The sequence below is a fragment of the Lathamus discolor genome, chromosome 13 (genome assembly GCF_037157495.1).
Source record: "Lathamus discolor isolate bLatDis1 chromosome 13, bLatDis1.hap1, whole genome shotgun sequence".
Classification (NCBI taxonomy): Eukaryota; Metazoa; Chordata; class Aves; order Psittaciformes; family Psittacidae; genus Lathamus; species Lathamus discolor.
Genome location: NC_088896.1, coordinates 9,335,676 through 9,354,740, shown reverse-complemented (window position 1 = coordinate 9,354,740; position 19,065 = coordinate 9,335,676). Strand labels below are relative to the sequence as shown.

At 40.3% G+C, this 19,065-nt stretch overlaps 1 protein-coding gene and 1 long non-coding RNA gene across 3 annotated transcripts; both read left to right on the top strand.

Annotated features, from left to right (window-relative positions):
• Positions 1-271: 271 nt before the first annotated feature.
• On the top strand, positions 272-6,286 carry KPNA2 (karyopherin subunit alpha 2). 2 transcript variants are annotated; one of them, XM_065693714.1, is made up of 11 exons: positions 272-353; positions 1,092-1,207; positions 1,305-1,442; positions 1,523-1,611; positions 2,418-2,686; positions 3,859-3,953; positions 4,052-4,315; positions 4,921-5,154; positions 5,241-5,423; positions 5,530-5,679; positions 5,779-6,286. In XM_065693714.1, exons 2-11 carry the CDS (start codon positions 1,133-1,135, stop codon positions 5,869-5,871), a joined length of 1,590 nt encoding a protein of 529 aa, XP_065549786.1. In that variant the 5' UTR covers positions 272-353; positions 1,092-1,132; the 3' UTR covers positions 5,872-6,286. The 2 variants fall into 2 exon arrangements, with proteins under 2 accessions (XP_065549786.1, XP_065549785.1); XM_065693713.1 differs by having other exon boundaries at positions 276-359.
• A 10,608-nt stretch (positions 6,287-16,894) lies between these two features.
• LOC136021656 (uncharacterized) lies at positions 16,895-18,952 on the top strand. Its single transcript, XR_010615853.1, has 3 exons — positions 16,895-17,402; positions 18,363-18,390; positions 18,633-18,952. It is a non-coding gene; the product is annotated as an uncharacterized LOC136021656 (long non-coding RNA).
• The last annotated feature ends 113 nt before the right edge of the window (positions 18,953-19,065 follow it).

Below are 19,065 nucleotides of genomic sequence, written 5' to 3'. Positions count from 1 at the left end.
TGTGTAACTACAACTCCCAGCATGCCGGTGCGGCGTCCACATGGCTGCCGCTGCCCCCTTCCCGCGCGTTGGATGCCGGGAGTTGTAGTGCTGAGGCGGGGACGGGTGTTCTCGTACGTGACGTCGGGTCGATCCTTCCGGGAGCACGGCGGAGATTCGTTCCCGTTCGTCGCGTTATGAGCTTCGTTTCAAACTGGCCAATCGAGAGGTTGCTATGGCTCGAACTGGCCAATGGTACGGCGAGGGCGCGGGAAATTTAAATCCCGCCTGGCGAGGTCGTGGGCAGTGCAGCGTGCTCGCAGGCGGGGAGCGGTGCCGTGCTGTGCAGTAGCGGATTGTGTGCCGACTCTACGGTGGAGGTGCCCGGGGACGGGGCGGGAGGGAGAAGCCGGGTGGGGCGGCAAGCGTGCAGGCCGTGCGCTGGTCTGTCAGAAGGGGCTGAGCTCTGTTGCCGGTAGGGCAGGCCGGTGGTCCCTACGGATCTTTTCGGGTCTCCGTGGTCGCAGACAGCCTCCTGGCAGTGTCTCTCAGAGCCGGTTGTATGTGGTGTCTGAGTTGTGGCTGAAAGAAGCTAGGTCTTTATGCAGTGGGTCACTGTGGAATCGGCCCATGGTGCACGAACCTGCGTCGTTGTCGGTGTAGCTGCTGCTACATGCTGCTGGCTGCAAGCCCTTCCCGGTGGGGACTTGCTTAGTGCGAGATCTTCCAGTTGCCATAAAAAAGGCTTGAGGTGGTACTGGATGGGGTGCCCGTGCACTATAGATATACAACACAGTGAAAATAGTGCTTAAAAGTACGTGTGCTGTCTGCGGGAGGCAACAGCAGTCTTGCTTCTAACAGTGATTCTGTTAGTGTTTGTGGCTGTGTCTTAAAGCAGTAGACCCACATACATTGTTTTTTTTGTTATTGCTAGAGCTTACTGTGACATCTAGGTGTTTAAAGAAACAGCTGTTATGTTACTTGATCTTGAAACAAGTCAGAGGCTGCTATTGTATCTAATATGGAAAAGTGTGTCATTAGTAAGTACTGATCCTGGTTTTCAACTTCAGTTCTCATGGAGTAAACTTGCTGTTTATTTGCTCTGTTTCAAGGCTTGGTTTTACTTGTTTCTCTCAAAAATCTAATAAGCAAGATGTCTACTAATGAGAATGCCAATACACCATCAGCTCGACTGAACAGATTCAAGAACAAAGGAAAGGATGCTACAGTGAGTATTTTGATGCTATTACTACTTCAGCTAGCCATTATCTCTTTAAACATGAGTTGTAAAAGCCGAGAACTTATTAGGAATGCATATCCTCTAGGAAATGAGAAGGCGGCGTATTGAAGTCAATGTAGAGCTGAGGAAAGCTAAAAAAGATGACCAGATGCTTAAAAGAAGAAATGTTAGCACTTTTCCAGATGATGCTACTTCTCCCCTTCAGGAAAATAGAAGCAATCAGGTAAGTGGGTATGTGGAACAGGTATGCTTAAGACAGATGCCTCTCCCAACAAGGCATTCATGTATCTCTTTATTGTACAGGTTTCAGCACACTGGTCAGTTGAAGAAATAGTCAAAGGAGTTAATAATAATAATACAGAGATTCAGCTACAGGCTACTCAAGCTGCCAGGTAAGGAGTTTAGAGGTAACCTATTCAGCTGCACAAGCCAGTTTTGGGCAATGTAAAAGAATTGGCTTATGAGCCATAGTGTCTGCACATGGTAGCAGCTATGGCTGCTCTTATCAGGCAGTAATTCAACAAATACCCGAGTCAGCTTTATGTACAATGTATAGTCATAGTCTTATTGAAACCATGTGGCTTTTGAGTGTTTAAAGTGCCTGAATATTTTACTAGGAAGTAGAAATTCTTTCTAGTGGTTTTTAAGTGTCAAAATAAATATAGTAGTCCATCGTGGAGTTATAGGAGTTACAATAATAAATCCTTTGTTATAGCAAAGATACCTTTAAACTATCTTAACACTTGACTACAATATTTGAGTGCAGTGATACACCTTAGAATAATGTGAACAGGATAATGACAGGGGTTTGACGAATGCAAAATTTCCTTTCTCTTTCCAAATCTAAAACCTGCTTTAGCAAGCTTATATACTGTTGCAGTGCTGCTTCTGGCAGTCATTAAGTTTTCTGCTGCAAAACCTCTAGCAATTCAGATGTATTATGACTCTTGTAAGTCTGCTTTATTTCAGAATCTGAGCAGAACCTCTCGTATAGTGAGGACATGCCAAAACCTATGTTAACACAGGTTTAGGAACCTAGCACTCAGCTTGTCTGTATTTCTTCATATCATGCTGTGTTGCCTTTCTGAATGTTAGGGCAATGTTAAACCTTTTCCTTTTTAAAAATAAAGATCTTTACACTGTTTAATCTGTTATTCAGATCTTTGCAGGAAAACTAATGCTTTTCTTTCCTCCTCAGGAAACTCCTCTCAAGAGAGCAGCAGCCCCCAATTGACAGCATAATTCGGGCTGGTTTGATTCCAAAGTTGGTCTCCTTCTTGGGTAGAGCAGACTGTATTCCTATTCAGTTTGAATCTGCCTGGGCGCTTACCAACATTGCTTCTGGCACATCAGAACAAACAAAGGCAGTAGTAGATGGAGGGGCTATTCCAGCCTTTATCTCACTGCTGGCCTCTCCCCATACTCACATCAGTGAACAGGCTGTGTGGGCACTTGGAAATATTGCAGGTATGTCAATATGCTACACAACTGTATTTCAGACATGTTCCCTTATTTAAAATAGTAGGAGATTACTACTGACATGTCATGCAGCACACGGAGTGTCTGAGAAACTGCCTTAATGGTGTTCAAGGCATGCTCTGCAATGTGGTGTATGCTACAGACAGTACTTCATCTTCAGACCTGGTATAAGATGTCTCATGCAATGCCTGGCAACCTATGGGTTGTACTGTGTGGGTTGCTTCCACACTTCAGTTCAGTTTTGATAGAGCTATATAGCTGTGCTACACAGTTCAGTTTTGATAGAGCTATATAGCTGTGCTACAGCACAGGGCTTTGTCACATATCTTGTTGGCTTTGTGACTTGCCAGTCAGCTATGGTCTGTGTGTTGACTAGAAGAGGGAAGGGAGGAAGCAGATGGCACACATAATTGTGTATGTGATGGCCAATATTCCCTGCTTTGAAACGGCTACTTACTGATGTGAAATTATTAATATTGAAGTTTCTCATACGCCTTTCAGGTTTACTTCATCTGCCAGTGTTGGACCCCAGCCTTTTTTTAAAAAGTCAATAGTAATAATAATATAGTTAAATATGTTTGCTGTATTATTATGTTTTCCATCATCTATGCCTTAAAGAGAACAGTGAATCTTCAACACAGAGGAAATGAGCTCATAGAAGTCCTGTTTGATTGGAGCTTTAAAGTTTCTCCTTAGAGTTCTTAAACTTAATTACAAGGTACTTTTTTGTACCTTGCAATAGAAGAGTTCTGTCAAACTTTGGCATTCCATGAGCATTATGCTGTAGACCCCAATCATGCAACCAATGATTATCATGCGTTCAAAGTCCCATATTATGGGAAAAGCTCTGTTCTAGTGGTAGGGCTTAGATATGTTTTCAAAGAAACACATAAGTCCTGCTTAGTTATGAACTCCAAGAAAGGCTGTATAGAAAACATGCTAAACTAGCTCTTTTTCCAACAGAGAAAAAAGTCAAGCCACTGAGGCTAGAAAAACACATGCTTGGCATATGACTTAACCATGACAATTGTCATTTTTCCCTCCTATTTCTTTTTATCTTGCCCTTCTTAAAGCAATAGAAGAATTAATTCTCTAACACAACCATGTGCACATGTCCCTCTATTTTGGTCTTCATCTATCTCTTTTTCTGTTTTTCTCAGGGGATGGTTCTACCTACAGAGATCTGGTTATAAAATTTGGTGCAATAGAGCCACTGCTGAGTCTACTTGCTGTTCCTGATCTCTCTTCCTTAGCTGTAAGTGTGCAGTACGATTCAAGTTACAATTACTAATAAATGGGTAGAAGAGCTCAGGTAACTGAACAGTTGCTAACCATTTATTTCAACCCTTGCAGTCTGGATATTTACGCAATGTTACCTGGACCCTCTCAAACCTGTGTCGTAATAAGAATCCTGCACCGCCTATAGAAGCTATTGAGCAGATTCTCCCAACTCTTGTTCGGCTCTTGCACCATGATGACCATGAGGTGTTAGCAGACACTTGCTGGGCACTTTCCTATCTAACAGATGGTTCCAATGACAGGATAGAAGTTGTAGTGAAAACTGGATTGGTGCCCCAACTTGTGAAGCTCCTGGGATGTAGTGAACTGCCAATAATGGTAAGCTATCGTGCAGATTGCTCTTGCTTGATTTGAATAATGGATAAAGCTGCAGTTAGACTAGCATTCAAGTAAATGAATGTTTCTTTTTATACATAAATCAGACGCTTGGTTCTAGGCTTTGTGTAGGTAAGACTTGAACTTTTATCTTTCTTGGAGGCTGCCCTGCATGAGACAAACTACTGCTGTTGATGCCTATTGAGCTTCTTTACATAATCATTGAATTTAACACACAAGTCAGCACAACAATTGACATCCTTTAAAGCTTGCTTTTAACTCTAAACTGCTGTTACAAATCCAGATACTAGGTATTTGGAAGTGGGTTATGTGAACACTAAAATTGCCGTATAATAAAGCTGCATTTAATACTTGGTAGATAATTTTCCTAAGCTCTATAATTAGTAGTTGTTTGTAGATTGACCTTGGAAGGTTTGCAGTTCTAGTATGCTTAATGTCTGCCTATGGTATGCTAAAGGAGGTTAAAACTCATTAGCAATAACATCGTGCTGTTAACTTGGCAGTCTTGAGCATAGGGACATCAAGTATGGCTGTATTAAAATCCAGATTCGATGATCCCAATTTTCCTATTTTTATGTTTGTTTCAGACTCCTTCATTAAGAGCCATAGGAAATATTGTCACTGGTACTGATGAGCAGACGCAGATTGTTATTGACTCGGGAGCACTGTCTGTCTTCCCAAGTCTCCTCTCTCATCATAAAAACAACATTCAGAAAGAAGCAGCATGGACAATGTCCAACATCACTGCTGGGCGCCAGGATCAGATTCAGCGAGTTATAGACCATGGTCTTGTGCCTTATCTCATTGGTATTCTGAGGAAGGTAAACAAAGACTGTATTTATTACTCTGAAGCTTTTGCTATTGCTATTACTATCTGTGTTCAAATACCCTGCATTTATCTTCACAGGGGGATTTCAAATCTCAAAAAGAAGCTGTGTGGGCTGTGGCCAACTACACAAGTGGTGGAACAATTGAGCAGATCGTGTACCTTGTTCAGGCTGGTGTTGTTGAACCACTATTGAATCTCCTCTCAGCTAAAGACAGCAAAATTGTGCTGGTTATCCTGGATGCTATTTCTAACATCTTCTTGGTATGTGGATGCAGCATACTCTATCGCTGTTCAAGCTGTTGCTAATAGTTCTCCAGTAGTTGGTGCCACACATCTTTCCTGAGGTTATTCCATGTGTGTTTTGCAGGCTGCTGAGAAGATAAATGAGACTGAAAAACTTTGCCTCATGATTGAGGAGTGTGGGGGTCTAGACAAAATTGAAGCTCTCCAATCACATGAAAATGAACAAGTATACAAAGCCTCATCCACCCTGATTGAGAAATATTTCTCAGCAGAGGTAAGTGTCTGCAGGACGATTTTTCCCTTTTCTATTGTAGCAGTGATTACTAGGTTAATATGCTACTGCTATTTCAAAACTCTTTTCCCTTTCTTCTAGGAGGAGGAAGACCAAAATGTTGTACCAGAGTCTACTGCTGCTAGCTACACTTTCCAAGTTCAGGGCAATGCTCCAGATACTTTCAACTTCTAGATTCTGCGTATGTTGCAATCACCTAAAACTTGTTTGGCACACAAGTGACTGCCATCTCTTTGTCTTAATAGTTCCTCTTTTTACTGTGTTTTTTTTTTTTGTGACCTGTAGCACTTTGTCCAACTGAAACATACTTGAACAGTTCAAAACTGTACATATGTGAATTTCTAACTGTAAACTTCATTCTTTCTGATATATACTTGTAAATACTTGTTCTCTTTTCGGCTTTTACTGTTCCTGTTGGGGAGAAGAATGCAAGTGAGTGAGCAATACAGGCTTCTCACAAAGCATGAGCCACTACTCTGTAAACCTTCTGTTATGTTTTACGTAACCCATTATTGTAATCAGTACACTGAGTAGGCTTTTAAAGAGGGTTTATATTTGATGGTCAATAAAGTGATATCAAAACATTAAATTTAACTGTCAATTGCTTTCTCAGAAGGTGACTTACAGGGTAAGTATTCTCCATCAGATACTTAGAATGGCAAAAATGCAGGTCTGAACCATTCAGCTCTCAAGACTGGTTTTAACCTTGGTCACTCCAAGCTCCCACTTCTGTATATAGCAGTCATCTATTACTGCAGAACAAACAAACTGCTGCTTCTCTCCAGATATCTCTTGCAGAACTCTGATTTGTTCTACCATGTTCATAACTGAGCTAAACTGTTTTCTGCCTTTTAAAGACTGTAGTGGTACTAAACTGTAAGTAACAGGGTGGAGGAGAGGTAAGTACAGTAGTTATCCAACTGTGAGTATGCTCAGGTAGTCTTAGTGTAGAGCATAGTAAACACTTTGAAGCAGTTGCCTGTTCTAGGGGGCAAAAATTAAGGCTTTGTCTTGGAATATTTTGTCCTATTACTTCTAAAATCTTTAATTGGCAGTAACTTACTCTGACTTTAAACACGGCTGTGCATAGTGGGGTTTGGAGGGAGGAAGGTAGCGCAGGGAGAGGAAGGACTGTAGTAGTCCTGTTTTTCAGCTTTTTGGGAAACCTTGGATAGAGATCTCATTAACTGGAACCTCCCCAGAGTCCATGTGTTTAGCTATATTGACTCAGCTCACTGAGGTGCTCTAGCTGTTATGGTGGTACAGGAGAAGTCAGTGTCATGGCCAGATTTTTTTAAGTATGACATATTTGGAATGGAGCATGTCACCTTTATAAAACTGAAGGTAGGGCATAAACCTATGGAGTAGGTAATTCTCCCAAAGTTCCCCCAGGCTTTGTTTCCCCTTTTACGGGGGGGGGGGGGGGGGGGGGAATTTAAAAGAAAAGAAAAAAAACCCCTTATATTCTGCTTAGTGAATCTGATGGAGAAATCCAGTGTTGTGCATTAATCTGCTTATTGTGTGCTTTCAAGTCTATTTTAAAGTGCATATGCATATAATAAGTGGATTTTAGTGTCCTTTTAAGATCAGGTATCCTTAATGAAAAGTTTAAATACACACCCTTCTCCCATACTGTTACCAAAGACTTCTTGAAGAACTTATTGCTAGTGTCAAAGATGTCGCTCTTGTCTCCATTATCATGGTGCAAGTCTACTACACTTGCTGGCAAAAATGGTGCCTTCCTTCACCAGAGGCTGATAATCACATGTGCACCCATATAACTTCTCTGTGCAAAGCAACTTGCTTGGGTCTTAGGTGCTGCTAGGTGATGATAATGTCACAAAAGGTAGCAGATAACTTGTCTGCATGTATATTCTGATCTCTTCTTTAGGTTAGCAGCAATAATGCTTCCTCCAGAGCAATTGCTTGTGAATGCACTAGCATGAGCACATTTCTGCTGAGCTCCTTAAGCTGTATGAGTTCCTCTGTCCAGGTTGGAAAATGGCCTTGGAGGTGCTCATGTTGCTGTTAAGTGTGGTACCTGCCACTAAAGATAGTGTCTTGCAACAGTCACTGATTAATGATGGCTTTATTCTTTTGACTATACTATTTTAATGAAGCTGCAGTAAGTAACAAGTTTTACTATAGGAATCTCTAAAGATAATCGGACCATTAGCTGTTGTAACCCTACTGCATCTTCTGGTTGGGAAGCTGGCATCAGTGAGACTAACCTTCTGTCTTTGTGCCTGTGCTGCCAAATGAAGGGTGAGACTGAACTGTGGTTGTGGCATGTTCCCAGCCCTGCCTGCCTTCTATATTAATGGGAGAGACTACAGGTGCTGTCAGCACCTGCAGAAGAAGCTGTAGACAGTGCCAGACTGAGAAGCAGACCTCAAGTCTGACACCATGGTCTCTGTAACACCCTTGGGACCACATTCTGGTATTAGCACTACCCCTGCGAAGGGGAAAGAACCATCTGCCTTGCACTGCCAAAGCCTTTGATTGATGTTCTGGGGCAAAAAAACCCCAACCAAATAGGGCTTTTAGCCATCTGCAGTGAGGTTGTGTGTGCCCTTTGCTTTGTTGTGAGATCTACTTTAACTTCAAAGCATTAGCTCTAACGTAATGATTTTTCAGTGTCTGTAAAGAACTGAAAGAATTAACCTATACAAATGCAAACATGTACATTCAGCTTTCACAAATGAAACCACTGATTCCACATACTTGGTTTGTGGGTCTATAAGGGTAAAGACTTGTGAAACAGAAATATTTAGTCATTTCTTCACTCTGTAAAATATGGCATTTTCCGGTAGAGGGTGCTGCAGGCAGCCTCACGGACTCTCTCTCGAGGCGGTTAATGCAGGGTTTCAGCCAGCCTGGACTGCTCAGGTATGATGTACTTAATTTTCCTATTAAACAAATAGTGCGATAAAATCTATTGGGGCACCTCTTATACTTACAGGAAACGTCTATGTGCTAATTTCTGATTAAATATTCAATATAAGCTATAGTATGTGATAATTTCTGATTAAATACTGAATATAAGGTATATGACAATATATAAAAGTGATATGTCAGGGTACTATTACCTTAAACTTGTTTTAATTACTTTTTGGCATATATGCAGTTAATTCAACTTTCTGTAGAGATAAGAATGCATAACACTTGTTTAATAGTGTTATTTCTACCTTTTTTTTTTTTTTTTGTTCTGAAGTAGTTGTTTCAGAATTTAATACCTTAGAGTTAACAATAGAACACTGCACATTCTTCTGTAGATGCCTGACAGCTCAGTGGCTTAATAATTAACTTTCTGGGGACCGAGACTTTGTTTTTATCCAAGAAAAATGTGTTCAGCCTATCCACCAATGAGCCCTGTTCTTGGCAGCATGTATTTCCACAAGCAACAATCTACAGTGATTATGAGTAAGTGACTGGAGTGAGTCACTCCTTATTCTAAGAAAATGCAAACTATTTCTGAGGTTAGGATCACAGTCACCCATTGGGCTGCATCTCTAGCTTTAAAGAAGTGGTAGAAGCAAAAAGGGAAAGGAGAATTGTTGCTCCTGGTTCTTGGTTTGTTGGTTGGGGTTTTGTTTTGGGTTTTTGTGTGTGTGTTGCCCAGCCTGATTTAAGAACTAGCCTTTGTTAGTTGGCAAATGCCTAATTCAGGACAAGGGCTGGAATAAATGTCTGGTGGCCTATGTGTCAGCCTGCCAAATCTTCTGTGCTGAGAGCAACAATAACAGACCCCTGCTGACATCAACTGGCTTGGAATGCAGTTGTTGCTAATGCTATTTTATCTGTAGAGTGATGGCAAGATTTCAGTATAAGATCTCAGCAAACATAACCACCTCTGCAATTCTGCTGCTAGCAGATGCTGCCTGTGTGATTGCTTCCACCTGCTCTTCCCAATTATGCTGTAAAAAGAGTAGAGGCTTTGCAGTCCTGTTCAATAGCATGTCTGCTCACTTTCTTCTACAGAAAGAACTTTAGAAAAGCTAGAAATGGTTAAATTAAGAGAAACCTACTCTTTATTTCCCTGTGATTTAGATTGAAATATTCTTTTAAGCAAAGCTCTTCCTGCTGCTCTATACAGAATGATTTAAATTGCATAGAACTACAGTGGTATATGAACAAAAAGGAATAGCTGTAAGTGTACAGGAAAAGAAAATCTCTAGCCAACGATATTTTACTGATCTCTTATGTTTCTAAATCTGTTTTACAGCAAAGCTAACTGGGATACAAGAATGTTATCCATAGATGTTCAAGAAGTAGCTGGCACAATTAGGCTGGAGCCTGGGAATCCTGATCTCCATTCCTGTAGTTAACCTATGGCACCTCTGGTCATGATAACCCTATATTCAGCAAAAGGATAATCTCAGGATTATTGAATCTCTTTTGTGATAAGGTATGACATAACATTTAAGCACAAGTCTAAACGCTGGGAGTGTGTACAATTTGTTGAAAACATCATTATTCAAAACAGAAGTAATTAATGAAGGTTCATTGACTGGTGATATTTGGCCTATAGAGAAAAATGTGACTTTCACGTAAAACCTGATTAGGAAATACATTAACCCTTTGGTCTGAGTTAAAAGTTTATTCTTGACTCATCTTCAGGGCAAGTGTGCCTTCTGTGCTAAGAGAAGAGTCTAAGAGGGAATTGGATGACCCCTCCTGAGATTGGGAGGGGGTGTACCATACCCAATTGCACATTTCAGAGGGAGAAAGCATTCACAAGAACACTCAAGCTACAATGTTGTTCACTGTGTTCAGAAAACACTTCCTCATTGATCCACAGCATGGCACTGATAAGAGTCAGGCAGGAACTCAGCATGTAGACAGCGAAGAAAGAATTGATTTGCTGTGAGTTTTGTAGCACTTCATATGGACTAAGGGTCACTGGATTCCAGTCCTGTTTCTGACTGCAGAGCACTGTCTGTCTCAGACTGGCTCCAGGAAATGGACGTTCTTCCGCAGAAGCCAGAAGATTTCGTGGAAGAGCCATGGCCTGTTTCCAGGTTGTAGTTCACCCACTGCCCTAGGGAGTGTCATTAGTGGGAGGGAAGTGGAACTGAGACTTAAAGGGATGAGGAGAGGAGAGAAAAATTAAAGCAGGGTGGAAAAGAATCCTTTTAATTCTTATTAAGCAGAACTTGACAATATTAAAATGTTGTGCTAATCATTTAAATAAAACAATGGGACTAATTCAGAAGTGATGTATAAATCATACATGCATCAGGAAGAGAGTTTCAACTGACTGACATATTAAAAGCAAAATCAATGGCACCAATTTCACTGTGGAAGAGGTTGGATTATACTTATGAGCTTAACAGAAGAGACAGTATAATGAGGAAGCATTCTACTTTACTTCATAACTTAATTTGCATTGCAATGTGAAATGAATATCATGGGATCATCTTCTGAAGGAGTGATTTGATATGAAAAATAGTGGAAAGCTGCCTCATTTAGCTGCAGCAGATTTCTTTGTATACAGGTTCAGAGTAGTAAAATAGCTATAATATCAAGAGTATGTAATACTGCTCTGTGGGCATGTGGAAGATATGAGGTATAGAATTATCAGAAAATCTTGAATAATCTCCAAGGCACATTTCCACCACCCAAATCACTTCATTTTACCCACTATATGAAACAGATGTAAAAATAGCTCTTTCATCAGTGGATTGCTACACATACTTGGGCTGCAGGCATTCAATTCTGTTCAAAGCAATGCTGTGAAATCATTTGCAGAATGTTGCTGTTAATCAGAAGCAGCAATTTAATGTTACGTATCCATTTCTCCTCCCACCCCCAGCTCCCCTTCCCAATTGTGAGCAGGAAACGACACTTGGACGGAGCTCTGCATACTAACTTTTTGGATAGACTCTCTAGGAATGAGGAGGGACTTGAATTCTCTCCATATGTCATTTCCTTTCCCCTAATGGCTAAAAGGAAAAAAGCCCATTACTGCAATCATATAGCTTGCAATAGAGAGAACATTACTAATCTATGAAAATAAAGGTGGGGGGATGGGACAGACAGGACATCCACATTCCATATCTGAATAACTGCTTGGCAAAATTTGACTTGGATTAAGCAGAACTCTTTCTTCTTGTATAGTTCCTAAAATTGAAGTTATTCCCCTATCTGTACTGTAGTGTAGATCAACACCTGCATTCTGGGGCCAGACATGGATTAGAAAAGGAGAGCATAAGTAGAGGAGGAATAGTAACAACTGTGCAAGATTTAAATTGGGTTAGAAAGGAAAAGCAGAGGTGACCGAGGAAGACTCACAATGGGGATCTAATAAAACCAGTTTTAATAGCATATATTCCTGGAAATTACTTAAGAAAAAATAGATCAATCCCCTCCTGCAACCAGCTTTTGTCCAGACTATCTTTAAAAACTTTCTGTTCAGTATGAGCTATAGCATATGCAGATATCTTACACTGCTGCGATGTATATTGATCTACTGTATTGCACAGTGGATTTGAGGCTGTCAGCAGAATCCAATGTGCTCTAGTTCCAAAAAAATAAATAAACAAGATAAAAAAACCTGAAGAACACTTTAACTAAAGCAAAAGCTTTCTTCCTCAGAGCTAACAACTGCGTGCTAGACTCAAACTGGAACATAATGTCTCTCTAGCAGTGTAATCCAAACTGCTAGATTTGTAGCAACCAAACTCCACAGGACACTTTGCAGAACAAATGAGATGTGACATTTGCTGAAAAAAAAACATAATTTTGCAGTTGATGAATCAGTACATATGCAAATAGGGGCTGGATGTATCTGCTTGCAGGATGATTACCTCTGATGGCATCTTTTATTAGCTATATTGCCCCTGAATTCTACTGCTAAAAAGAAAGAAAAACCATCACCTTTCCTATGGTTCTATTTTTAAAGGGTTTCAGAGTGGAATAGAAGAATGATTCAAGACACATGGTGACAGATTTTGCTTCAGGTTACTTTCAGCACTTCCCTAGACCCACTAACCTACTTGAATATCTGTGCTGTTCTTGTCTGGCATGCAACCTTGCTATAGAATTCTGGGGATGAAATAATTTTAGAGATAACTTTCTCTTAAATCCTCTCAAATTGATTTCACAGTGGACTTGTGGGTGATTCTATTAAAGCATGAAAAAGCTAGTGCAGATTGTGGATGGGTATTTCTGCAGTTCAGAAAGTGTTAGGAATTGAATAATTATAAAAAAAGCATTATTGGTTTTATTGAATCTATAAAGGCTTTTGTGTCATGATTGATCTTATTTATAGATTCAGTTTTCATGGGGTGTGTTTATAAATCTCCACAGGCTTGTTAATGTAAGACACAGCAGAGAGCTTCTAAAGCCAGTTAGCCAGGGTTCTCTTTAGTAATCCACAAATCTGTGAGTATGTGCTATGCACATCTTGCAACAGCTCATTCTGAATCAGTCATTGTTTCCCCATGGCAGAAAATAATAATCTCATGGGGTTAAGCCTTTTCAGCTATTTTTGTCTCTGAAGCTTACAGACTGAATTACTGTAAAAGTACACAATAACTGTTAGAATTTGATAAATCTCCTGGAATAAATTTTGTCTCTTGAATTACAATCTTTGGAAGTGATTTGTTTAAGATACATGGAAAAAACTTCCACCTGCTTGAAGAAATATAGAAAATCAGAACTATCCAGTGAGGGCTGGTTTAAGTATCTAAGGGGTGAATTTATAGCAGCAGAACTGAGTCAGCTTTTAGTATCATTGTCAGTGGCACCCTGCTCTCAGCAGCAGCATAATTAAGACTCAGAGAGATTTAAAATATATATTTTGCAGCTCATCTTTTGCAGATAATAAAATGCTTATTTGAGATTGATGCTGGGCCACAGGGGATAAGAAAAAATAGAGAAAGTTTGTTTTTTCTTTATAGTGGCTAAATAATATGGTATGGTCAAAACTAGTGCTGTATGTCAACTCTTTTAAATACTTGTTTGGGCTGACAGTCTTCCTATTAACACTTCATTTGTCTAAGCTGAATACCTCTGGGACAAATACACACTGTCAAGTTGAATCAGACAATATCTGGAGACAGATGTTGTAGTACAGCAGTAAATTCCTGAAACATGTCACTCAGAGGAGACTGTTTCTAACGGTCTGATTCTGTAAGGTCTTTTATGAACCTATTTATAGCAACCAAATAAATTAAGGATGAGTTTCTTCATTCACAAAGTAACGTCAGAAAGTCCTGCAGAGCAGTTGCACAAGGGAACATGTAGTTCTTCAGGAAACCTTTGTAATTTCAATTGGATTACTTAGTATGTAGCTCTCAAAGCACTCGACAAAGCCAGTTGTCCAAGAGTCTGGTAAAGAAATTGTATCATCAATAATATTTTATGGATAAATAAGCAGAAATCATGGAAGAATAAAGGAAATATTTTTCAGAAAGACACCTTTTTGGTCCAGGACTTTTGAAGATCTTGTTTGTGCTTTGAGTCAGCAGCCTAAGGTACTTCTCTATGCTTGAAGACCAAAGCTTGGCTCTGCCCTTTGCGCTGGGCTGTTAAAAAAGCTCTGCAAAGTCTGTCCTTGGGTTATGGCTTTTGAGACACTGTACATCCAACAAGAGGGAACAGTGTTGACTTGAGCTAGACAACAGAATATGCTAGACATGGAATATCTGTGCTGGGGGTGGAACAGGGTTGTAATCTCCATTTTTTTACCCAAGTGCCAGGACATGGCTTTTCATGACAGATTTAACTCTTCCAGAAAGTAAGTTTTAGCCTCTAATAGCTAGTGATACAATGCAATGCATCTATTGATCTGTGTTCAATGCCTGTCTCTTTAAAATGTGCCTTTTTTTCCTTTTTCTTCTAAAGTCACATTAGGATAGTGCTGTTCTGCAGGACACAATGAGGAAACAGCATGGCTAAAGAATTGCATGGAATATCTGTGCATCAGTTACTAATCTGTTCTGGATGGATGGATTTAGAAGTTATCTTAGTGACTAACCACTGGAAAATCCTGTGATATGGGAGCTCATGCATTTTTCTGTAGCCACAGCTGCAGTCATTTCCCTTCAGAGACACATCATTTCCCCAAGACACATCCTGTCTCAGAGGGCTATGGTGTCTGCTGCTCCAGGCTTCTGTCCCCCTTCTCAGTAGCCAGCATATGGGTGGAGATTTCCTTCCTAGTTTTTTCTCCTGAAAAGCTCCATTTCAAGCTCCAGCATGAGAAATGGATTGAATCTTGACCTCTTGCATAAACTTTGTCTCTCCATGCCAAAGGTTGTCTCATGAGAACCAGAGCTACTGACATGTTTCTTCATCATATAACTCTGATAGGTGTCTTCTGTTGCTGGGTTAACTGTCTTTGTCTCTGAGTAGTAACACTGCCACCATTAAACCAGCATGTGCATCTGAATACTTTAATGTAGTCTGTTCAGTTCACAGCAATGCAAACAATGCTTCGGTCTGGTTATTTTCATACTCTGCAAAGGGAAATTAGGAATCTTGTATAAAATGAAACTATTCACTTCTAATCTTTCTTCCTGAAATGCAGAAGAACTTTATACATGCCTTCAGTGGAGTTTGATCCTTCTATAAAAAAGAGTGGCAGGGACGGTAACAGAAAGCCTCGTGGAGGACACAGTTCCATTCAGGAACAGGACAAATATGTGATGGAGCTGCAATGAATTTAGTAAGTGCTTTTGCTACAATAAGAACTAATGATTGGCTTACAGAAGGATTAGAAGAAAAACCTGTGCCAAGGAGGCAGACTAGGAGAATGATGCCCGTTGCAAGGGAAGATGATGGAACGGGTCAAGGCTGCTAATCCTGTCTAATGACTAGATTTTACTGAGTTTTGTGTTGGGACATCAGCTTAGGTGAGGCCTACTTGTCACAGGGCACTGTTTTAACGCAGTAAGAGGAAGTCCTTGCTTTGAAGCCCCTTGCTATTAATGGTAGAAATCAGCTTGGGACAGACAGTACAGTCTAATGAAAAGTACACGTCAGGCAAGAGAGCTAAGGCTTCTTTAGAGTGATGTTTTGCCAAGTGACAATGGGAATGCTTTGAAAGGGGATGAGTTATCAGGCAAATTAAGAAAGAGGCAGGGAATACTGGTGGTGTGATTATTGCCTAGGTGTCTACTGCTGTAATACTGTTCTTCTCAATACTACACCATTAGGTGGAAAAACCAGGCATTTTATTTTCACAGTTGCACATACAATAGAAATACATCATAGAGAGAAAGGAAATGGATGTGTAATTCTCTTCTGATCAACTCTGTCTTTAACTCCATGATCTCTGTGGGTGGTGTCTATAATTCAACCATGACAGGCTCTAGGAAATTTAGTAAATGACAACTAGTAGAAAGAAACACAATCCATATAATTTAAAATATCTTTATTTAAAAAAAAGTCAGGAAAATAGCTTCAACTTTTTAATTTACTCACAAAAAGCTGAATAATAGGGGCTGAAATGTCTTGCTCTCTTGAGATCATCACAAAAGCTGGGGAAGAATGTGATACCACACCAGGCAGCTCTCAGTACTGCTGAAAGAATGGCGTGATTAAACCTCTATGCAGAAAGAAATGGAATGTAATTTTTAAATGTCGATTTGCTTTGAGCACATACCACATGCTGAGGAAGGAGTTTCCAGTGTGCTCCTCTGTTCTAAAGATGGAGAGGACCTCACCTCCAAAAACAAATTAACTAAACTGTCCTCTTTTGAAAATGAATACTATTTGGCTAAAAACTTTTGTTCACATTTCTCAGTGTCAAGCCCCACCAAATCCTTTGAGAAATATCTGTAAATGCAAAATTTTCCTTGAAATTAAAGCAAAGTCCTTTTTTTATGCAGCCATACAACAAAGGAAGTTCTTGTATTTACAAACGCTTCTTCAAAAGTTTCACTAATATGATACCAGCTATTAAATTATTTTGTCCTTATGGACTCCTCTACAACCTTGTCAGTGTCCTAAAGATGCCTGATCTTACCCCTTCTCTATGTATTTCCTCCAGCCCTTGAGACTGTGCCTCAGCTGCGAACTTCTGGCTGAAGACAACTGGATGGGACTCCCTCCTGAGTCCAGCAGCAAGGCTGTCATCCAAAAGTGAGCTGCGGGGTGATGCAAGGCACTCCCTTCCCTCTGGATCTGAGCTAGCTACCTCATCTTGAAAGGATTTGTTGCTCAATGATATCAGCCTAGAGTGAAACATGGATCACTTGTCAGCAGTTAATGATGATATTTGCTTGCTTATCTCACAAGATCAGCGCTGAAGCATGAAACCTCTTCTCACCCTTGAAATGGAACTGCATAAAAACAACATTTACTGTAAACTGTTGGCTTCTAAACCTAAAGCACAATCCACAAGCTATCTGTTCCATTAATCTAAGAATATTTTGAGAATTTGGGGGATAGCACTGGCACCAGAAACTCTGCATCATAACATCTGTGTGGAATTCTTCTGTTGGCAAAATAGTACTTTCTATCATCAGGCACTATCAAGTATCTTTAGTCTCTTGCATCCACTGCAGTTCTCGGCACTTTGCAAGGCATCCTGACCTCTGCTCACTGCAGATCTTGCACAGATCCCTCATGGAGCAGCATGTCTTAAATTCTGCTTGGCAGTTCTACTCTGTAAAGGAGAGTAATAAATAAAATTCCTGATTTCCTTACAGAATTGGGAGATACGATGGGACAGAAACATCTGTAGGACATCCAAGGTACAGTCATCATAATGCTTATACGAAGCCAAAAAGGCAGAAGCGAGCAGTTTGCAGCTGGTGCATTTGTCTATCCAAGTGCAACCTGATCTAGGTCATTTCTACCTATGTTAGTCAAGAGAGGACATAGTCCTCACCTAAATGGGACATGTACCGTGCCTGCAGGTGATAACGAGAGCTAAAGCCTCTCTTCTTTCACCCTGTTAAATACATTCCTACCATATAGGACTTTCTTACATGTCATGGATGCATTTTGGATGTATTATTAAGCCATATAGGTTATTTAAAAAATAATCCTGCAGACAGTGCATTTTACGCAGTGACCCAAATGTGCAAACTGTCAGTGAATGCTCTAAGACTTGCAATCTATTGCAGTATTTCCACTGAAAGGTGAGCAGCCTGTCCAAAAATCTCAGCAGACCTTAAAGCTGCAAAGCAGCATGAAACTACTTATACTTCATGATCTTAGAGAAACTTGTAATGAAGGCATTAAAATGTTCATATACCTATCGAGCAATGAGATACCATATTTAATCCCAATAGGTTTTGCTTTAAATGCTAGCAATGCAATTAATGTCTGACACACTTGTTACCCATTAGAAAACAGATTGTGTAGCAAGAGCACTATGTTTAACATAACATTAAATACTAAATTGTGTAAGATTTATTGAACACTGGGTCCGGAGTGCACTGCAGGGCACCAGAAACAAAGCACCATCATGTCAGGAAAAATCTAAAGTAACTTAGAGATCTGTTATGTATGTGGGAAGTAGCTTTATGTTTTGATTTCCTCATCAGTTCCGCAGTGTCTTGAATGTTGCAATATTTGCACAGCATCAGCCATTTGCTTTATATAGTTTGTTTTAGAAAATGATAATGACTTGCCTATGTGAATTTGAAACTTTAATAGTATGACCTTCACTTATGAAAGCTGATTTTTCTTCTTTTTTTTTAGTGCAGAAATCAGGACACATGGAATGTCTTTGAGGTATGTGTGAATTTGTGTAACTATTATAAAGTAACTTTTTAACTGTTTTGGTGCCACATATAAGACATAAAATCAGCAGGTATATAGTGTCTTTGTTTTGTAGTAAGTGAAGTTTAGACTTGTTTCACATTCTCTTTGCTTGAAATAGTGACTAAGCCATGAATCAGCATTTTTTTCTTGTGCTCTGTCTATCCTGTAAGGAAAGGGGCATTTCTAACACTTCGTGGTTTTGTGTTAAACAGGGAATTGCACAGGCAGTGTAGTCCTGTGCGAGGAAGGGATCCCAGGTCTTGATCCCAGCGCTCACCTGCTCCCAGGTGAAGTGACATTTGGAACAGCAGTGCCACTGCAGCAGGAAGCACTGAAAATTTCCACCTGGAAGAAGAGACACTTTGGGAGGAAGGAGATGTGAGTGCACATGAACCTGTGGTGGGGAGAGGTCTGATTTTAAGGGAGGAAAGCTTTAAGAGCCACGTCCCACTTCCAAGGCCTTCAGTGGGAAAAACATCAGTTCCTTGCCTGAGATATGGTTTAATGACACCCAAGCTCTGAGCTCTGCCAGTATGGGAACTCTAGACACACTTATCACTCCATTCTGTGTGTAACTTCAGACAGTCAACCTCCTGGGCTGTGCTGAAGCTACATCATAAACTCTGTGAAGCACAGGTCATCTTT